We start from the raw sequence: 18,655 nt of genomic DNA, 5'->3' as shown, positions 1-18,655 counted from the left end.
GGAGGGAGGGAGGGAGAGGGAGGGAGGGAGGGAGAGACAGAGAGACAGAGAGAGGAGAGAGAGAGGAGAGAGGAGAGAGACAGACAGAGACAGAGACAGGGAGGCAGGCAGAGGGAGGCACACATGAGAAGGCAGAGATGGAGAATAAGAAAGGGAGGGAAGAGGAAGTGGAATGAAATGGAAGGGAAGGGAAGGGAAGGGAACAGAAGGGAGAAGAGAAGAAGTGAGAGAAGAAAAGAAAAGAGAGCACACATTTTAAATTTTAGTTTATTTCATTTTACTTATTTTATTTATTTATTCTATTAATTAATTTATTTATTTGCAGTACTGGGGATTAATCTCTGGACCCTGCGCTTGCCAGGCAGGCATTTATTCTACTGAGGTATCTCTCCCCAGCCCTACATTTTTAATTTTAAAGCTATTATTTTCTTCCACTAAAGCTAGTTCAGTTTAACCAGCAGATTATTCATATAAAAACATACAATGAAAGTTGGACTCAACTGCGCTACCTGTTATAGGCCGGTGACATCATCAATTTGACCTCAGTTTTCCCTTGATAGTTCAGTGCTAATGAATACACTTTTCATTTTTTAATAAAAAGAACTTTCAGGAGGCAAGATGAATTTTGATAATATTTTTTTCTTTAAATGTGAATAGGTTATGGATTCCAGATTAATTAATTAATTAAGTGGCTAGTATCCATGCCCTTCAAAATAATCAGCAACTCTCAGAAGTGATTGGTATGAAACAATTCTTGTCATTGATCAGCCCTGAATGGATAATTTTAAATGAAGCCACTGTGTGCTCAGCAGATTACAGCTTGTTAACGGGCAGGTTCTAAATGACCTCTCGAGCTGGTCAAATCAATGATGCGTATTCCTCATTAAGTAATATCAAAATGTAAGTGGTCTTATAAATAATGTTTATTTTAAGCACTAAAACAAATGGCAAAATCCTTGCTATATCAAAGGCCATCTGCTCATCGCAGAGATTTTCCTCCCCTGCACGAATTTTTATTCTTAAGAATCTAGAGTAACCTTAATGCTACTCAAGGAGAGAAAGTCGTCTTACCTAAAATTTAAAGGAAGACATGTAAAACAAGTTTATTGAGAGTTTCGCACCTAGAATTAACGCTCTGAATGTATGTCGGAACACAGAATAGAATTCGATTATTCCCAGCTCTACTTCTGCTTGCTAGACAGCTCAGCATTTCAGAACACTGCGCATGGCAGCCTGGGAAAGTGGTTTTACTAAAGCTTTACAAACCGGAAGTTTAAAAAACAGCAGAAAGTTAATGCAATGTAAGCTTTTCTGTAAGTGCATTATTATGGCGGAGGTGTGGACACATGAAAGCACACACTCTAGTAGATATGAAAATAACTTCACATCCATATTGTACCTGTGAAAATCATAACATTATTTTATCAGACGTTTCTGGATAATTATTACATGAGCAGATTCTTCAATATTGTTTCCCCGCGCTACCTCACTTCCTCTGCCTTTTCTCTAAATCCATCTACGCATTTCACAGTGATATTGGTGCCCGAGGTAGCAGGAGGAGGGAGGAATTTGTTGTGCATGGTAACAGCACCCCTGTTGGGGGAAAGCTCAGGGCTAGAGGGGTGCCTCCTGCTCCTCCCCTGAGCCGAGGCTGTCCCTGAAGGGTGATGGCTTGTGAATGGGACCACAATTATTCTCGCTGCATCTCCAAAGGGCCACATAGTCTTCTCTATCTTTTTAATGAAAATTTCACCCATCTCCATCTAAATTTGGTAGTGATTATTCTGAACCTTTACACTTGTGATTACCTGTGGTTTAGGAAGCTGAGGTGAACATTTATATATGTGATATACCCAAACACTTAAAAGTCACTATATAATTTTTCTTATATTTTCATATTTTGACACAAGTGCAAAACAAAAGAAAATAAAGTCACAAGTTATATTAATTTTTATAAATTCAAAATTTTGGCTGGGGAGATAGCTCGGCCGTCTAAGCACCTGTCTGGCAAGTTCAAGGACCTGACTTGATCCCTGGTACTGCATGCCATGAAAGGCCCAAAATTGGGTGTGGAGGTGCACACCTGTAATCCCAGCAATGGGGAGGCTGAGACAGGAGGATCACTATGAGTCTGAACTGTGTAACAAGATCTTGTATCAATAAATAAAAATTTAAGACCAAGATAAAGCAAGACCTGTGCAACAAGAGTAGTAGCTTTTGGATCTGATAAGGTCAGTCAAATTCCCTCAATGCCATCCAGCAGAAAAGTACAAAAACGAAGTATAAGAAGTAAAGCCATGCTGTTCTGTTGAGCTGTAGGGGACTCAGGTCAACAATTTTTGACATTGCCAGTCAAGCGGAAGACCCAATACTATTATGGGCTACTGGACTCTTTTGGAGTATTTTGCTGAGTTAACACACCTATAATATTCAAATGACAGGACTAAACAAAAAAGGGATACAGATGAATGTCCATTTTGTATCTGTGTATTCAAAGTGTTTAGGATAGATATATAGTTACATTCTCTTAATGAATAGAGGGATTTGTTCTAGTAGAGTTTGTAAATAGGATATCATGTCCGCATCTTGTACAGCAATTAACCACTAGGAAGAATGTATGCCATGTGTTAATTATTGAAACTGTCCTACCAATTTGATTTGAAACTGTCTCATTGCTATTTGTTTCTCAATAAAATTATGGAAAAAATTTAAAAAAATAAAAACATCACTTAAAGAATTTTATACCAGTTCAATTCCTGGTACAAAAAAAAAAAAAAAAAAAGAGAGAGAGAAAATAAATTAAATATTTTGTTACATTAATTTAAAATGTAAGGAAAATGAGTTGCTACAGTTACTGTCTTTTTTTACCTAATTGTTCGAGTCAATTATTTTTTAGGGTTCCTCTTGTTTCTCTAGTTTTTATTCTTAAAGAAAGCATTACGATCTGAAATAAATGCTTTGGCACATTAAAATCATTTAAAGTTAGCACGACAGTAAAGAATGACTTCAACTCCTGTAGATTCCAGTGGAGTTTTACAAAGTAACTGTGTGTGATTGCTCAATAGAGTATGTACAAGGATTCTAGGGTAAAAGGAATTCCCCTTGAGATAATCAGTTACAGCCATAGTTCTTTAGAACTATGTAAGCTTTAGATTATGATCTTTTTTTTTTTTTTTCTAATTCAGGCTGCCTTAAGGGCGGGTCTGGTGTGGCTTGTGGAGCTGGGGATCAAACCGTGGTCCCCTGCGCCTGCCTGACTGAGTTTGCCCAAGCAGGCGCTTTAATCAAGTGGGCTAACCCGCAAGCCCCTGTGATCATCTCACACAGCAAACAGTAGGATAGAACCTTTTGTGTAGGGCAGCTCACTCTGCTGCTGCCCCTGTGACACCGCCCAGTTGCCCTAGCACAGGTGGGCAGATGTGGACTTCGGGTGTATGAGCTGAGCCCGTGAGGTCCCCTAGAGGCATTCTAGGGTCCAAACAGGCACAGCAGAGACACAGGGCAACCAACAGCAGTCCTTTGGATTACAAATCCTGTGTGATTTGCACCTTGGACTCCAAACAGGAAAAGGACAGATTTTCTATGTCTTCTCATTTGCTACCATCTCCCTAAAAATCTGCCTACATTTGTAGCAAGAAAGATGTTTCATCTAAGAATGTAGTGGATGGCAACACATGATCCTGGCGCTGGGACTGTGAAGGCCAGAGCGGGCCTGTGCTTTGCGCATGGCGGGGCTTCCAGCAGCAGGCACCTGATTTTGCCTGTGAGGAGACGTATGCAACGCTGACCAAGCATTCCTCTACTCAGTCTTCTATCAGTTCCAACAAAATATCCTTGTCTGGGTGAGCTGTTCTATAGGTAGGGATGCTCGTGGACAGCTAGGGCCACGGAGCCACTTTGCCAGGAAGACAGGGTGTAAGTAATACAGTCTCTCTAATAGTGTGGTCCAGGTTTCATATAGCTGCTGTCTTTCAAATTTTGAAAAAAGGATGTGGCACCTGGGAGGATGCCCAGGTCAAGAGCATGACCCAGGATGGGACTGTGGGCCAGCTCCAGACACCTGGCTGGGTTCCAGCCCTGACACTGTCACCAGCTTCACAGCTTCAGGCCAAGTACCTTTCTGTGACTCTATGTCCTCATCTGTGAAACTGTACTTATGATGATACCTAGCTCAGAGACGGGGCTGTGAAGGTAACGGAGAAGAGTGAGAACAGTCCAGGTACTGAGAGAGTGCTCAGGCCATGGTCGCTGCCATGCAACTGCTAACTCACTGCTAATGCTTGTAATGTTTCTGACTTGTGGAGACTTGAAGATCTATAGTGAGGTGGTCTTTTCCTGCTTGGTCTCCGGGACACACAGAAACGGTTTATTAACTAAGCGTATTCAGGTATCTGCCAGCTGTTCCCGTTCCCCTTTACGTAGTAAGTTTCAGAATCTGGAGTCAGTCTGTCGGGAATAGGATCTCCCTGACAACTGTGATGCTGAATGTGTGTGGTGCTCATGTTTGGCTATTTTCCCTGTAAGAGCCAAAGTACTAGATATAAGGTACGTGTCACTCCATACAAGAGACTTCAGGGGTGGGGTTGCTCAGTTAGTAAAAAAAGACAATACACTATATACAGGAACTGCGAATAAAGGTGCCAGAGAAAATGGACAAGTAATGACCCTTAGGGCGGATAAAAGAACTTTACACTAACCTGTGCTCTTGTTGCTATCTGGTGACATCCATAGAAAACCTTTCCACACATGAGTTACAGACCTCGTCTAAAATTGTTACAGTGCTGTTAGGAGCCTAAGAATCTCTGCCCAGTATCTGGTGGCCCTGCAGTGACACCCACATTATCCACTTACCTCTACTTATTTCCTAATATCAGAAATGGAGGATTAAAAGAGTAATGAAAACAAGAGACAAGAAGCAAAAATGTCATAGGACTATCCTGCTACAATGCTGCATATGGTTAAATTTCTAAATTTCTGGGTAAAAATAAAAAATAAAAAAAAGAAGTAGAGGATTAGTTTTACACCACATTAGAAAAAGTTATACAGGGTGAGATTGAACATATTTAAAAATGTAAATTTTTAAAGTTCTAAAATTGTACTGTAGTAAAAGATATTGTCATTAATTCCCCTAGGGTACTTCCTGTCTTTGAGCACTCTTCTCTACCACTGTTGCCACTTTCTGAAGCAGCTCTGTAGGTCCTCTCTTGTCAGTGTCCTTAGTCACATTGTTGGCTCTGCCTCGGTGTGCCGCCTTGATTCAGCACCTCTGCCTTCATGGTGCTTTTGACCCGCTGAAGGGCTGCAAGCTGAGTGGTACCCGATCCGGCGGCCAAGGTGGATGAGGACACATGGCGCTCTCCCACCAGCCTGCCTTTCCGTTAGCGGGCACAGCATGCAGGCGAGTTTTCGTCTCACATATCTCATGAAGATATGCCGGGAAACTTTCAAATCTTCAGAAAGTAGCAAAACAAACAAACAAGCAAACAAACTGGGATAAGTGTGTCTGAAACAAGGAAAGTATTCTCAGGGGGATTAGTGGCAATGTGTCATTTAATGCATATTTTAAAATAAACTTTATTTATTTATTTATTTATGTGTTTGTGTAGTCCAAGTCACTACACAGCTTGGACTCATCGTGATCCTCCTGTCTCAGCCTCCCCAGAACTGGGATTACAGACGTGGGTCACCATACCTAGTTTTGGTGACCAGCATGGCAGGCCTGGGGTTCTGAGGCCCACATGACATGTGGTACCAGGGATTGAACCCAGGTCCTTGTGCTTGCCAGGCATTCCCCCCAGCCCATTTAATGCATTTTTTAATTGAAAACACACAGGACTTTTTTTTATCAGCCTTATAAACTGTCAATCTAGATGGAACCTAGAGAAAAAAAAGTGGAAAAACCAATTGGCTCCCCTATGATAACCAAAACTGTCTAGAAAGAGAAAACTGAAAAATTCAGAGTCTGAGTGAAGTGGGTTCCAGTACAGTGGTCAAGACGCTACCAGAATAACAGAATCTTGATGTGGAGTGAAGTCAAATTGGTGCATAAAAGGGAAATAAAATACTGCACCACAACCCAGGAGGAGTAGGAGCCCAGGAGGGAAGATAAAATTTACTAAGCAGTTTATTGCTCTATTAATTGACTGTCACGGGCCTAGCAGCAAATCAGCAGCAGGGGTTCTGTAACGCACACTGTGGGCTCTGGTAGCGGTTGCGATCCTGACAAGTCTCCCCAGCAAGTGCACCTCTGAGGACACAAGCCACGTTCCGGTAGCTGAATGTCTGGCAGGACGCCGGCAAAGCTCTGAACTCAGACGATCTTCCAGGCATACAGGAACTGCTCACCACCAAATATGTTCTGCGCTGCCCCACTTGACCCACACTGTGGTCTATTCAGGTCATCAGGGAAGGCTTAGAGATCCTTCCGCAAAGGCTGGAAGAATTCCCAACTCAGGGATACAGGGAAACAATACTCAAAGTGGAGGACTTTCGTAAACTCCCTGCCTAGAGAAAAAGAAGTGGGGGCTCACCAGTCCACTTAGAGTTACTTAAGTATCCGCCTCCCCCTCGGCAAGCACTGGAGATCCAAAGGTGGAGAAGGTGGCACTTACAGCATGTGTGGGTTGAAGACTTAGGGTATAGTGAGTGCTTACAGCTCCTCTGCTTCACAAGCCTCCTTGACAATTGGATATAATCGGTTGTCATACTAGCAATCAATAATTTGTGATTGACTCAGAGCACAAGGCCATCTAAAATGAGATTTTTTTTCTCATATATTATACATTAAGGTCCTATTTATGATTGGAAATATATACATATATTATAATATATACATACATATAATATATATATATATAAATGTTATCGACCATATAGATTATTGGCAGTTATCTGTCATCCTTACAAGGTCGGTGTTGAGTTGGTGGACACACACAGCCAACCACGCTTAAATTACTTCAAACCCAGTTCCTGGGCAGCTCCTGAAGGGCAAAGGGAGAGTTATAGATAGAAATAAAACTGGAGCTTCTAGGTTCCAGTGAAGGGTGTAATCCTCAGAGATACACCGCCCACACGCCCGAGTCTTTAGCCACACACTCTGGCAGAGATCAAAGCCTTGAGAGGCCGTGTAAGGGGGAAACACTCACAGGGCACTCAGCTCTGGTCACTGGTCGCTGTGCCCAACTCCTCAGAGCTAACCTTTGTTGGAGAACTGCTTACGGAACGCATGCCTCAGTGCACATGCAGCTTGGCCCTGATTCCACACCAAGTCTGTTGCCAAATTTACTTGCTACCAACCTCTGAAGGAGGCCCTCAAACTTCTTTGGCAGAGAAATTTGGTACCTTACCCACAGTAATGTTTACTCATTTCCCTTTAGCATCAGAGCAGCCTTTGTGTGGCCACAGTGGGTTGTTCAATCTTTAGCCCACGCTCCAGGATCCCCTCGCTTCTTTTGATCCCTGCTGTGTTTCCTCTGGAAAGGCTTCCCTCATAGAATGGCTTGTAAAAACAAATCTTGATTTAGTAGGGAGAATCCTTGTTTGAAAGGATTATTGCAAGGGGGAGAGAAAGGCAATGCCCATGCCAGAGGCAAGCTATCATAACACGGAAAACACTGACCATAAGATTTACAAGTGCGCCAAGAGGTAGGTACAAGGAGCTTTGCTTTTATAGGTAGGAGTACGTGAGGCTAGAAAATGCCTGCTGTGTGGCAGTCAGATGACAGAGTGGCCTGGCTGGGTAGTATATCAAAGGGCACTTCTCCACGAAACCAGCCTGTTCCGGGGGGAGGAGGGATGGGAAGGAGATGTGTGCTGGCCAAAGCTCAGGAACCTGGGGAGGAAGAGAAGCCAAGGAGGCTGGGGAGATGGCTCAGTGGAATAAGTGCTTGCCTGGCAAGCTCAGGGGCCTAAGTTCAATCCCCAGTTCTGAAAAAAAAAAAAAAAAGGAGAAGAGAAGCTGAGGGGCAGGTTGTTGCTGCGATTGAGGAGATGAAATAAGCAGATCAGCTAATCGCTTGGGAGGTAAAGAATGAGAATCCCGGGGCCGGGGAGATGGCTCAGTGGAATAAGCGCTTCCCTGGCAAGTGCAAGGGCCTGAGTTCGATCCCTGGTTCCGCAAAAAAAAGATTAAAAAAAAAAAAGAAGAATGAGAATCTGGAGGTGGCAAGCCTGGCCTTGTCACAGGTAACTGAATGGAATATATGTATGTCTTACAGGAGTCATTCAGGAAGCGTAGTTTTCTTGGTAAAAAGCTGTTTCCAAAATGCAGTGCGATGGAAGGATTTTTTAACCTTTGCTATTTTCCAGGATCACAGGACACAAAGTTCAAAATTGCCCACAAGCCCTAATCAAGGACCACCTGACATAGATGGTGCCATTATAAAGCAGAAGTTTTATCCGAATTTGGGAAGGTGGCAAGCTCTGCCTTCCCAGTAGCTTGTATTGAGTGTCATAGATAATGACTGGCCCTGGTAAAAGGAACCTTACTGATGCAAGTCAGACCACAATCAAATGGAAGTAACATATAATTCTACCCCATTTTTCTGTGCCTCTACCTAGTAGCCCAAATGACCTGGAAAATCGCATTCTGTGATGTCCCCTTGGTGATCAGCTGAGATGCCCCAGCCATGGCTCATTCTCTGCAGTAGGTTCTTGGGCATCTATTAGTTTCTACTCTGGAATCATGTGTGACACGAGGTGAGCAGAAAATAAAGAACCAAAAGGGGCTTTAGCCTTAAAGGTAAGGTCTACGGGACAGCAGCAGAGAGGATCGAAGTCCAGACTAGGACCTTCCCACTAAAAGGAAAATCACATTGTATTCTTTTGTAAATCTTCCTAAGGTAAATCTCGAGCTGCAGGGAGCGCATCTGCCTGTGGCTGAGAAGAAGCCCAGCAGCCTACCTCTTCCTCTTTTTTTCCCACAAACTCCAGAATAGCAAAGCAGTGGACAGATTCTGGAGACAGGCTCTGGCCTAGGCTTCTAGAACACTCACACTTGGAGAAGAAAGCGCTTCACGCGAAAGCAGTATGGGGTCAACACACCATTAACTAATCCACCAAGGTTCGACACGCGCCTTTCAGAAACCCTTTACTACTTTGCCTCAACCTAGCAGGTTAATGAAAGAAAGTAGGATAAAGCACAAATAGATCTTAGAAGCATTAACCTACAACATTTCTCCATCTATGATTGTTTAACAACTAAGCTGTTACCATATAATCTGAAACAAAAGAAATATTGCCTATTCTGCATTAAAATCAGGTTCAAGCTCTATATTTGTTAAATTCAGCATTCTGTTGGAAAAATAGCACACAATAATGAACACCAAAATGATAAAAATAAAACCTGTAAGTTGAAACTGACTTTATTCCTATGAATAATATGCATAATTTCTAATTGATTTGTATCAAGCAGGAGTCATATATTCTACAGCCATGTTTATCTATGTATGACCATATTTTACATGACATATGGAAACTAATACAAGGCTTCACTAATACTTGTGGCCTTTCTCTTGCTAAGGCTTAGAGATATTCAACACTCTAAAACATAAGCATTTATAACTACGTATTTTACATTGTACTCTCATTCTTAATGCTGCCAAGATTATTTAGCATAACTAACTTTTTAATCATGTCCTCTTTTCTCTGTTAACATTAGCATATCAATCAAATTTGCATTATTCTGCTTTGCTCATTTTATTAAAAGCGAATTCAGGGCACAATTGACTTTTCATTTGTTTAACAAGTGAAGAAATATTTACCCTGACAGCCATCGCATTGTAGAGATCCATCTTCATAGTATAATATGCTACCTGGGAATCAAGGGGGAAAAAAGATGGCATACATTTCAGTTACACAAAGACAGTGAAGCCTGTTTTTACATATAAAAGATAAGAATCTTTATACATAATACATAATAAGAGTTCTGGGCTTAGAAAAATGAAATCAAACTTTGCATTGAAGAGATGGGCTTCCTAATACATAATGCAAGCTTAACCAGGAAAATCTATGGTAGTCAAACCAGGAGCTAATGGAGATATATGATCATAAAACGCTCTCCGCTGAGCTTGATAATCAATGGTGCTCTACTGAGAATAGAATAACAAAGCAGAAATATTCACAAGTGCTGGTGACACGTGGTATTGTATGATTTATTCACTGGGGTTCTTTTAGCCAAAACTCACAGAAACATAAAAGGAATTCATATTTCAAGACGTCTGGTTTAATGAAAAATTCAACGAAACGCTGTCTTCAGTCGAAATCGTTCAAGGATACGGACACAGCGATGGAGTGAAATTGTGCCTTCCAACCATCTATGCAAAATGTTATGTACTTAGCTGCCTCCTGAGTAATCCTTGGGAATTTTGTTTCATTTAATATTCATTTTAACACCATAAAATCATAAATACAATGATACAGTGTTACGGCAAATCCCTGGATGTAAGTGAAGACTTCCGAAAGTCTGTTTCCTTCTTTTAAAGACACACTTCTCTATCAACACAAAAAAACACCCTGAGAGCAAATAATTGTTTAGCAATGTGGCTGATTTCAATGAAAATATGGATTTAAATAAAGCTTCCACATCTGTTGTATCATTTAATTAAAAATGCAAAATGAGCATAATTCATGGCTGCATAGTGAACAGTAAGAGTAATGAACAACATCATTTTCCAACAAAATACACAACTTCAGAAGTCATTCAACTAAAATAACTTTAGCTCAGATACTCAGCGTTATTTCAGGCAAAAATGAAAAAAAAAAAGCCTCAATCCTTTATCAGGGGATTTTTCTTCTCTATAACAAACACAAATTCACATAAAAGGGTTTCCTTGTAATTAGTGCTGTTTGAGTTGCCTGCTCTAATCCAAAGCAAACTGTCTGTGGAGAGCTGCAGTACGGTGCTGGATTATTTATCAACAGGCTGAGTAATTAAGAAACAGTTTGCTGCAATATGTTATTTACAAATGAACACAATGGTGTCACTTCATTTCAAATTCTCTCTTCTATATTAAGCAAGACATAGCTCTTGGAATTTGAGGTGATTTGAAATATTTACTTTAATAATTATATTTCTTCAAGGCATATCAAAGCAATTCAGGCTTTAAATAGTTTTCTAAAGAAAAACATACTAGAAATTATAGGATCCTAAGAGTTCTGGCTCAGCAAAACACTCCCTGCCTTCATCACACCAATATTTAGGTCAAAGGAGATAGTCGATGCAAGCGGGAGACCTCAGTTCTATCTCTGGCTTTGTTGATAGCAGCTGTGGCTATGAGAAACCTACTTTGAGTCTCTAATCTCTCAGTCTTTCAAAACTTTTTAAAAATTTATTTATTTATTGGATATAGGGTCTTGGTACACAGCTCAGACTTGTAGTGATCCTTCTGTCTCGGCCTCCCCAGCACTGGGATTACAAATGTGCACCAAAATGCCAGTTCAGGACCAGCACTGCATGCAGTACCAGGGATTGAACTTGGGTCCTTGCACTTGCCAGGGAGGCACTTAGACCACTGATCTGATCTCCCCAGCCCTAGTCTCTCAGTCTTGATTTTCCTGATTAGAGAAGAGTACATTACATGCTTTACTGAACTGTTGTGAAGACCAAAATGAGATAAAGCCATTAAGGCACTTGGAGCAGAGGTGACATTCATTATGAAAGGGATTGTCAGTTGTGTTATACTGAAAGTACATAAAGCAACCCTAAGTAAAATTCTGAAATGTACAAAGGCCTACATTGTATTACATCATAGGCTACTGGGAAAGAGAGAGAGCTCAGGAGCCTCAGAACTCAGAAATCCATGTGTGGAGATGGAAAGGAACCTTGATTCTGATGCATCAATCTCAAGTGAACACAAGTGAATAATTTATTCTCTACTTTCTCACCCAGATGCTTTTGAAAATACCCCAAAATATATAGTGTAGTGTTCTGTGCTTCTACTCACACAATGTACCCACAATAGTCAAATCCACAGACAGAAAAGAGGACAGTGGTGGCCCGGGCTTGGGAATGGCCAGTTGGTATTTAATGAGTATGGAGTTTCGAGTTGCAATGACTGAAGAGTTCTGGAAGTACAGTGGTGGTGCTTGTGTGACAATGTGGGGATATTTAATACCACTAAATAGTACAGATACAATGGTCAAAACTGCCCATTTTATGTGGTGCTTTTATACAATGGTGTATTACTCAGCTACAAAGAATATTAAACCCCATGCCTTCATATATACGTGGATGCAACTTGAAGATATACTCATTAAGTGAAATAAACCAGACCCACACATGTAAATATTGAATTGCCTCCCTAGTGTAAGAACTCAAAAGAAGAAATAAAAATTAAAAGGTCTAACACAATTAAAAGGAAAGTGAGAACTTAAGGATTAAACAATGAAGAGAAGGCAAGGAGAAAACCTAGGAAATATGGCGGGGCAAAGCCACACGTTTATATACACAAGGTGGTTAAGGCAATGGTCCTAAGAATCTCCATCCAGTTTTTGAAACTAGCAGTTAATTGGTAGAAATCTCACCCTGACTAACTCTATATGCTGGTATCCATGAACTAAGCAACTACACTGAAGATAGCAATGTGTAATACTAAAACCATGATTGGAATGTCTATCATTCTGGTCTTCTAAATGCATACTGCTTCTAGTGTCATATCTATTATTGCTAAACTCGCCCTCAAGTAAATGTTTGTTTTTAAAAAAAGGTAATAGACCGGGGAGATGGCTCCATGGAATAAGCGCTTCCCTGGCAAGTGCAAGGGCCTGAGTTCAGTCCCCGGTTCCGAAAAAAAAAAAAAAAAAAAAAAAAAAAAGTTAATAAAAGAAAAAGAGAGACTAGAAAAAAAAAGTCATAGGATTGTCCTGCTACAATGTTGCATATGATTAGATTTCTAAATTTCTGTGTAAAAATGTGTAATTGTTTTTTCACATTCTATAGGGATTTAAAGTTTAGAATGTCTATGACTGTTGGAAAATACCTGTTCCTTGTTATGTCTAAGGCGTTTGACATTCAGACAGATAGTGATGTTAAGTTCAAATGTCTATGTTATAGGGTAATAATATCATTAAGATTCTCTTCTGAAGAGTTAACAACTTAAGTTTGCAGACCAAAAAAGTAGAGAACAAGAAGGGCTACAAGGATAGCCAATATTTTGGCCCAAGCCCTTCAAGGTCAGTGAGGACTCAGGACATAAGAGAACCTGTACTGTAACATCCTGTAACTCAGTGGTGTTCCAAATTTTCTATTCAACGAGATTATGGGGCCACAGAGCAAAGTGAAAAATGATGTATAGTGTACCTAAGGAGAGTCACCTAGAGAGAAAACATTCTCTCAGGCTTTCACAGAGAGCAAATAGGTCAAGCAATGGCTGTGATTCATCCACATGACTGACACTGACAAAGATCTACAAACTGCAGTACGGTTTCAGGATAAATCCCGAGGAGATCTGACTGACCTTGTCAGATACAAAAGTTACATTTCTTGTTATATAGGTCTTTCTTAATCTTGGTCTTAACCATCCAACAGAAAAGTAGAAACATGTAGTACAAAAAGTAAAATCATATTAATATGCTGAGCTATAAAAGGCTTAAGTCAACAACTTCTGACATTGTCAGTTCTACGGATAATCCACTACTATTATGGACTATTGGACTACATTGGGTTATTTTGCTGAATTCACGCACCTGCAATATTTGAATGAAACACCCATCTCTGACAAAACAAAATTAAAAAGGGGGATATAATTGAAGAAACACCTTGTAGTGAAAAAATTATATATATATATATATATATATATACACATATGTATATACAAATAGTTAGGATAGATATACAGTTACTTTTTCTTAGTGTAATGAGAAGAAAGAATTGTACTAATAGTGTTTAGATAAGATATCATGTCTGCATCTTGCACTAGGAATAACTTGTACAAAGACAACAATATGCAATGTATTAATTATTGTAACTGTCCTTCTAACCTGTTTTGGAACTGTCTCATTGCTACTTCTTTCTCATTAAAATTAATTGAAAAAATTTTAAAAATTGTCCATTTTATTTTATGATACTTTTAAAATCACTAAAAATAGGTGGCTATGGCCTGTGCATTTCTATAAACTAAAGACATGTAGAGGTACATTAAAATTGTGTACAATTTCATTTAAGTCTTTTTTTCCACCTTGAATAATGATATTATATGTTATAGTAATGTTTATCCTTTGTCATATGAATAGTTAAAATATGACTCATACAAAAGCCCATGTTTTAAAATTACTTTCTTTCCTAAAAGATTTTTCTTCTTTATAGTTGTGCAGCATTAGGTAGACATATGGTAGCTACTCAATATTAATAGCATGTCCAAAATGACAATGGTATTGAAGTTTCTCAGAAGACAAAATTTGTGTTTTCCTCACACCTAATGAGTGAGTACAACAGGGCAGAGCTTGACCTCCACTGTTTGTCTGTATTCCTTTCTAACTTAAACTTTGGGTAAGCCCCTGCCCAGCTCTGCAGGTAGCCATGGCAACTGGAAACACAGGTTGAGCAGTTCTGAATGTACATGACCCATCGCATCCACCTTCAAGACTAAGGAACTCAAGTGAGAGGTTGACAGAGACACCCAGCTACCCAAGGGCACATGAGGGCTCTGGCCATTCCCCCAAGTCTGTGGTCATTGTGCATGGCAGCAGAGAGGGCCTTCACAGCACCACAGCTAATCTGAACAACAGCAGTCACCTCACGGAGACTAACCCGTCCCCACAAATGAAAAGGACTGCTCTGAAGTTCCTTGCAGAACCAGAACTAAGGTGAGGACCAAGCAGACACCAGCCCAGCTGCACAGGTGCATGAAAGCTTGCCTCACTCCCCGTGAAGGGCCGGTCTTTGTCAGAGCTGTACCCCTTCAGCTGCTTAAGACGAAGTCACTTGCCCATTTTCTCGTCCTTTCTAACCCTGCCTACTAAATCACCCATGCCTCTCCCTGACGTGGTCTGCAATGGCTTTACACAACAGTATGCCGACCACCTGCCCAGGTTGGCGTGGAAGCCCCCATCCCTTCCTCAGAAAGGCATCACTGTCCTGATTATCCAGGAATGGTATCATCAGCTGGAATACAAAGTTAGCATTCTCCTAGCTGCCACAGACACATTCAGACAGGAGGACCTGTGTCTCAAAAAAATAACAAGTGGACAAACAAAAATTTTATTTATTTATCTATCTATTTTTGTGGTACCAGGGATCAAACTCAGAAACTTGTGCTTGCCAGGCAAGCACTTATTCACTGAGCTATCTCCCCAGTCCTAAACAAAAATTTTTGAATCTCAAACTTTTCAACTTTCCTGCTGTCTGTTGTGTTTTGCTACTGTCTTTTCTTTGGCCTTCAGGTCTAGGCATTTCATTCCTTGACTTCTTGCTCTTCCCAACCTGTTCCTTTCGCATGGTATCAATATTTTGACAGCTGGTTATGGGTGCTACTCCTCCTCAGAACTCCTGCCATTACCCCAAGACTTCCCTTGCTTGTGTGGACAGCACATTCAATTGCCTACCCTCACAATCGCTTGTCTTTCTCAGTCCCATGACCCACATCTCAGTTTAGCCCTGGAGTCCCGTAGTGTGCTCCAGACTTTGTCAACTGGAATGTCTCACTTCTTGTCTTAAACCTGGACTGCAAATTCTTCTTTAAGTCCCTGGAGGCTACATTCTATTAAAAGACTCTTCCCCCTACTTTTGACAGGTCTCTCCTTTTCTTCAGCTTTAAATTACTTCTTCATACATACGAATATCTGAATAAATCGTTATTTAATCTTTCCCTTGTTGTTGGGCAAACCAAGAAAGACATGTTTTAAGGTGGGAAGGGTTGTTTCAAAAGTAGAACACTCGCAGTAACACAGAGCCATAATAATTTGGAGTTATGCATCTATATTAGCTGTCCCACCACTGCGGCACAGAATCTGATTTCCAAAGGGAAGTTTCACTTCAGTCCGCAGGTCCGGGAGGGGCAGCACGTGCTCAGCAGGCTCGCAGGCAGGAACACAGGGGCAGGGTGTGGCGGGTGCGGTGGTGCCAGCCGCTCACAAGGAGCAGCACCTTCGAGGAAGGGGTGAGGACCAGACCCAGAGCCCGGGCCTGGCCTCCTGGCCACAGGACTCATGCAGACTCGGTCTGCTAGGAATTGCTCCATCTGATGAAGTTGGTCTGTCAGGGCACCAGTCACAGGCTCCATAGAAATCCGCCGAATGCTACAGCCATATTTGCTGGTAATCCACAAAGGATACAACTGCAGTAGGGTAATGACAGCGAAACATCGAGAAGCCACGGGGCCGATGAGCTCGAGCCTCTGTGTTCTCCGTGCCACAGCCGTCCTTCTCGCATCATTTTGACTTTGGTCCTCAGCGTGACCTATTATCAAGTAAGCACGGTGCTTGTGCATGTCTGTGTTGTTCCCTGGTAATCACTGAGAAGCTAGCCACCACCAGCAGCCGAGATTTTTAAAAAAGTCTTTCTTTTCTATACAAAAGAAACTAAAAAACAGTTATGTTTTTTCTCAGTTATTCTTACTATAACATTTAGGAGAAGGTGAACTAAATAGACATTAATTTCATAATTATGATGAAAATATTAAAGTTTTCAATTAATATTTATAACTCCAAGTATTATGCTGTCCTGGGTTTGATGTTTATTTAAAATGTAAGGCTCTGAAGGGAAAACATAATATATACTTCAGTTTTGGGCTTTGACATTAAAAGGGAAAGAATATTGCCTTATTTTATTATAAGTGATTTTGAGTCATATAAAGAGAAATAGCAAAAGACATGGGTATTTTTCATGCCTAGAGGAAACATTTATTCATGCAAGTAACAGAAATAAAAATGTCTACATAAACAGTCATATCAATCTCTTATCAGTTTCAAAATTAGTGACTAATATCTGTATATTTTACCATATGTACGAAGAGAAAAAGGTGTTTTATCATAAGAAGACACAATAGAATTTGACAGCTAATGTTACCCTCACCCCTTATAAAAGTCATTAAAAATTTATTCATTTCTAGTCTTTTAAACATTCAATAAGATATGAGTATTTTGGGGCTGGCGAGATGGCTCAGTAGAATAAGCGCTTGCCTGGCAAACGCAAGGGCCTAAGGTCAATCCCCGGTTCCACACACACGAAAAAAGATACAATATTATGTAAAAAAAAATTAAAATGGCTAAGCATATATAATTATTATAAACCTTGATTGTGGGCATTTCAGTAAGTTATTTTCATAATTTGAATATACAATATTTTGAATCATAATTACTTTCATCGATTAAATTATTTTACTATGGGATATTAATACATTTCAAGAAAAACTTCTAAGTTGCCCATGAATGTGGTTGTGAAACACATTCAGCAAATCTCAGTTTTAAAAGCCTAGTGCTGGACTGTGCGGCGCTACACTTAGCATTCATTTCTTTCATGATAAATCACACTGCACTATGCTTTATGTTTGCCTATTCTCACACTTAGACAGTAAAAAATGTTAGGCTGGCTATGAAACAGAATGCAAGCTATGTATTAATTAAGTATAAAAGAGAAAAACAAATTTAAAGCAAAACACATACAAGTTGTTCTCTGTAGATAGCATTGACAGTTTCCATCAGGGACACCCGAGTGCTAGTGCTCCAACAGAGGGAGGCAAGGAGGCTTCAACGCCGTCCTGGACTGCTGCGCACCGGGTCCACGGCTCTACCCGGGCTCAGTGATGCACGTTCGTACTCCCTGCTACTTAGGAGGCTGACGCAGAAGACCCTTTAAGCGTAGGAGTTTAAGGCCATCCCGGACAATATAGCAAAACCACATCTCCAAAAAAGAAAAAGACCATTTTTATTTTACTATTATGAATTAAAGCAATGAGTGCTCAGGAGCAGCCACGCAGAGCACTCTGCGCTTGAGGACAAGCACGGGCCCAGAACAGCGGAAGGAGCCGCACGTCCGGGGTCTCTGCACTCATCCGCTGCCAGGCACTGCGCGCCCCAGTAACCACAGACCGGCTGTGAATAAAGAGAAGAGTTGGAGCCCCTCTTGCACAGCCAGAAAGGTTTCCACGATTGGGAATCGGAGGTCATGGAGCCTGGAGACGGGCAACTTTGGACACTGTTTCTTTGCAGAGCAGCACGAAAGGCAGCAGAAAGGCTTGGGGTGGGAGTTGCCGAGAAACACGGTAGCCCTCAGAGGGGAAGATGACTGATCACAACCGTGACAGGAACGGTTCTGTCCCTTGGGGTGAATGCGGTCACCCCTTGCAGCAGCGTTACACTTTGGACTGGATCAGCCATTTGGTGTCTCTGTGACAGGTATCTAAAAGTGAAAGGGACACCTTTCGGCCCAGTAGCATTTGGGGGAAGGTCTCTAAACACACAGAGCCCTTACAAAGAAGACCTGGGACTCCTTTTCTCCGCCCCTTGCTCATCAGTCCCTGCAGTGTCCAGTCTACACAGCCAAGTTTCTTGCAAGATTTCTCCACTAGTCCCTGTGATACTGTGACATCTTTTCTTGATTGCTTATTTTAAGCCTTTTCCTCTCCTTCAGTCCTAACACATTTCATGAGCCTCAGCTACTGGCCCTCACCTCCGCTGTTCAGATTCCTTTTGGGATAAGGGGAAAATTCGGTGGTGACTG

General features: G+C 41.1%; 1 protein-coding gene across 1 annotated transcript in view; it reads right to left on the bottom strand.

The window, feature by feature from the left end:
- Spata17 (spermatogenesis associated 17) overlaps positions 1-18,655 on the bottom strand; it is a 214,324-nt gene that overhangs the window by 164,562 nt on the left and 31,107 nt on the right. Inside the window, exon 4 of the mRNA XM_023710307.1 lies at positions 9,762-9,812. Within this exon, the coding sequence (XP_023566075.1) occupies positions 9,762-9,812 (51 nt within the window). The remainder of the gene's footprint in view (positions 1-9,761; positions 9,813-18,655) is intronic.

This window comes from Octodon degus, unplaced genomic scaffold (genome assembly GCF_000260255.1).
Source record: "Octodon degus isolate 3935 unplaced genomic scaffold, OctDeg1.0 scaffold00017, whole genome shotgun sequence".
Classification (NCBI taxonomy): Eukaryota; Metazoa; Chordata; class Mammalia; order Rodentia; family Octodontidae; genus Octodon; species Octodon degus.
This window is presented reverse-complemented; position numbering and strand designations above follow the sequence as displayed.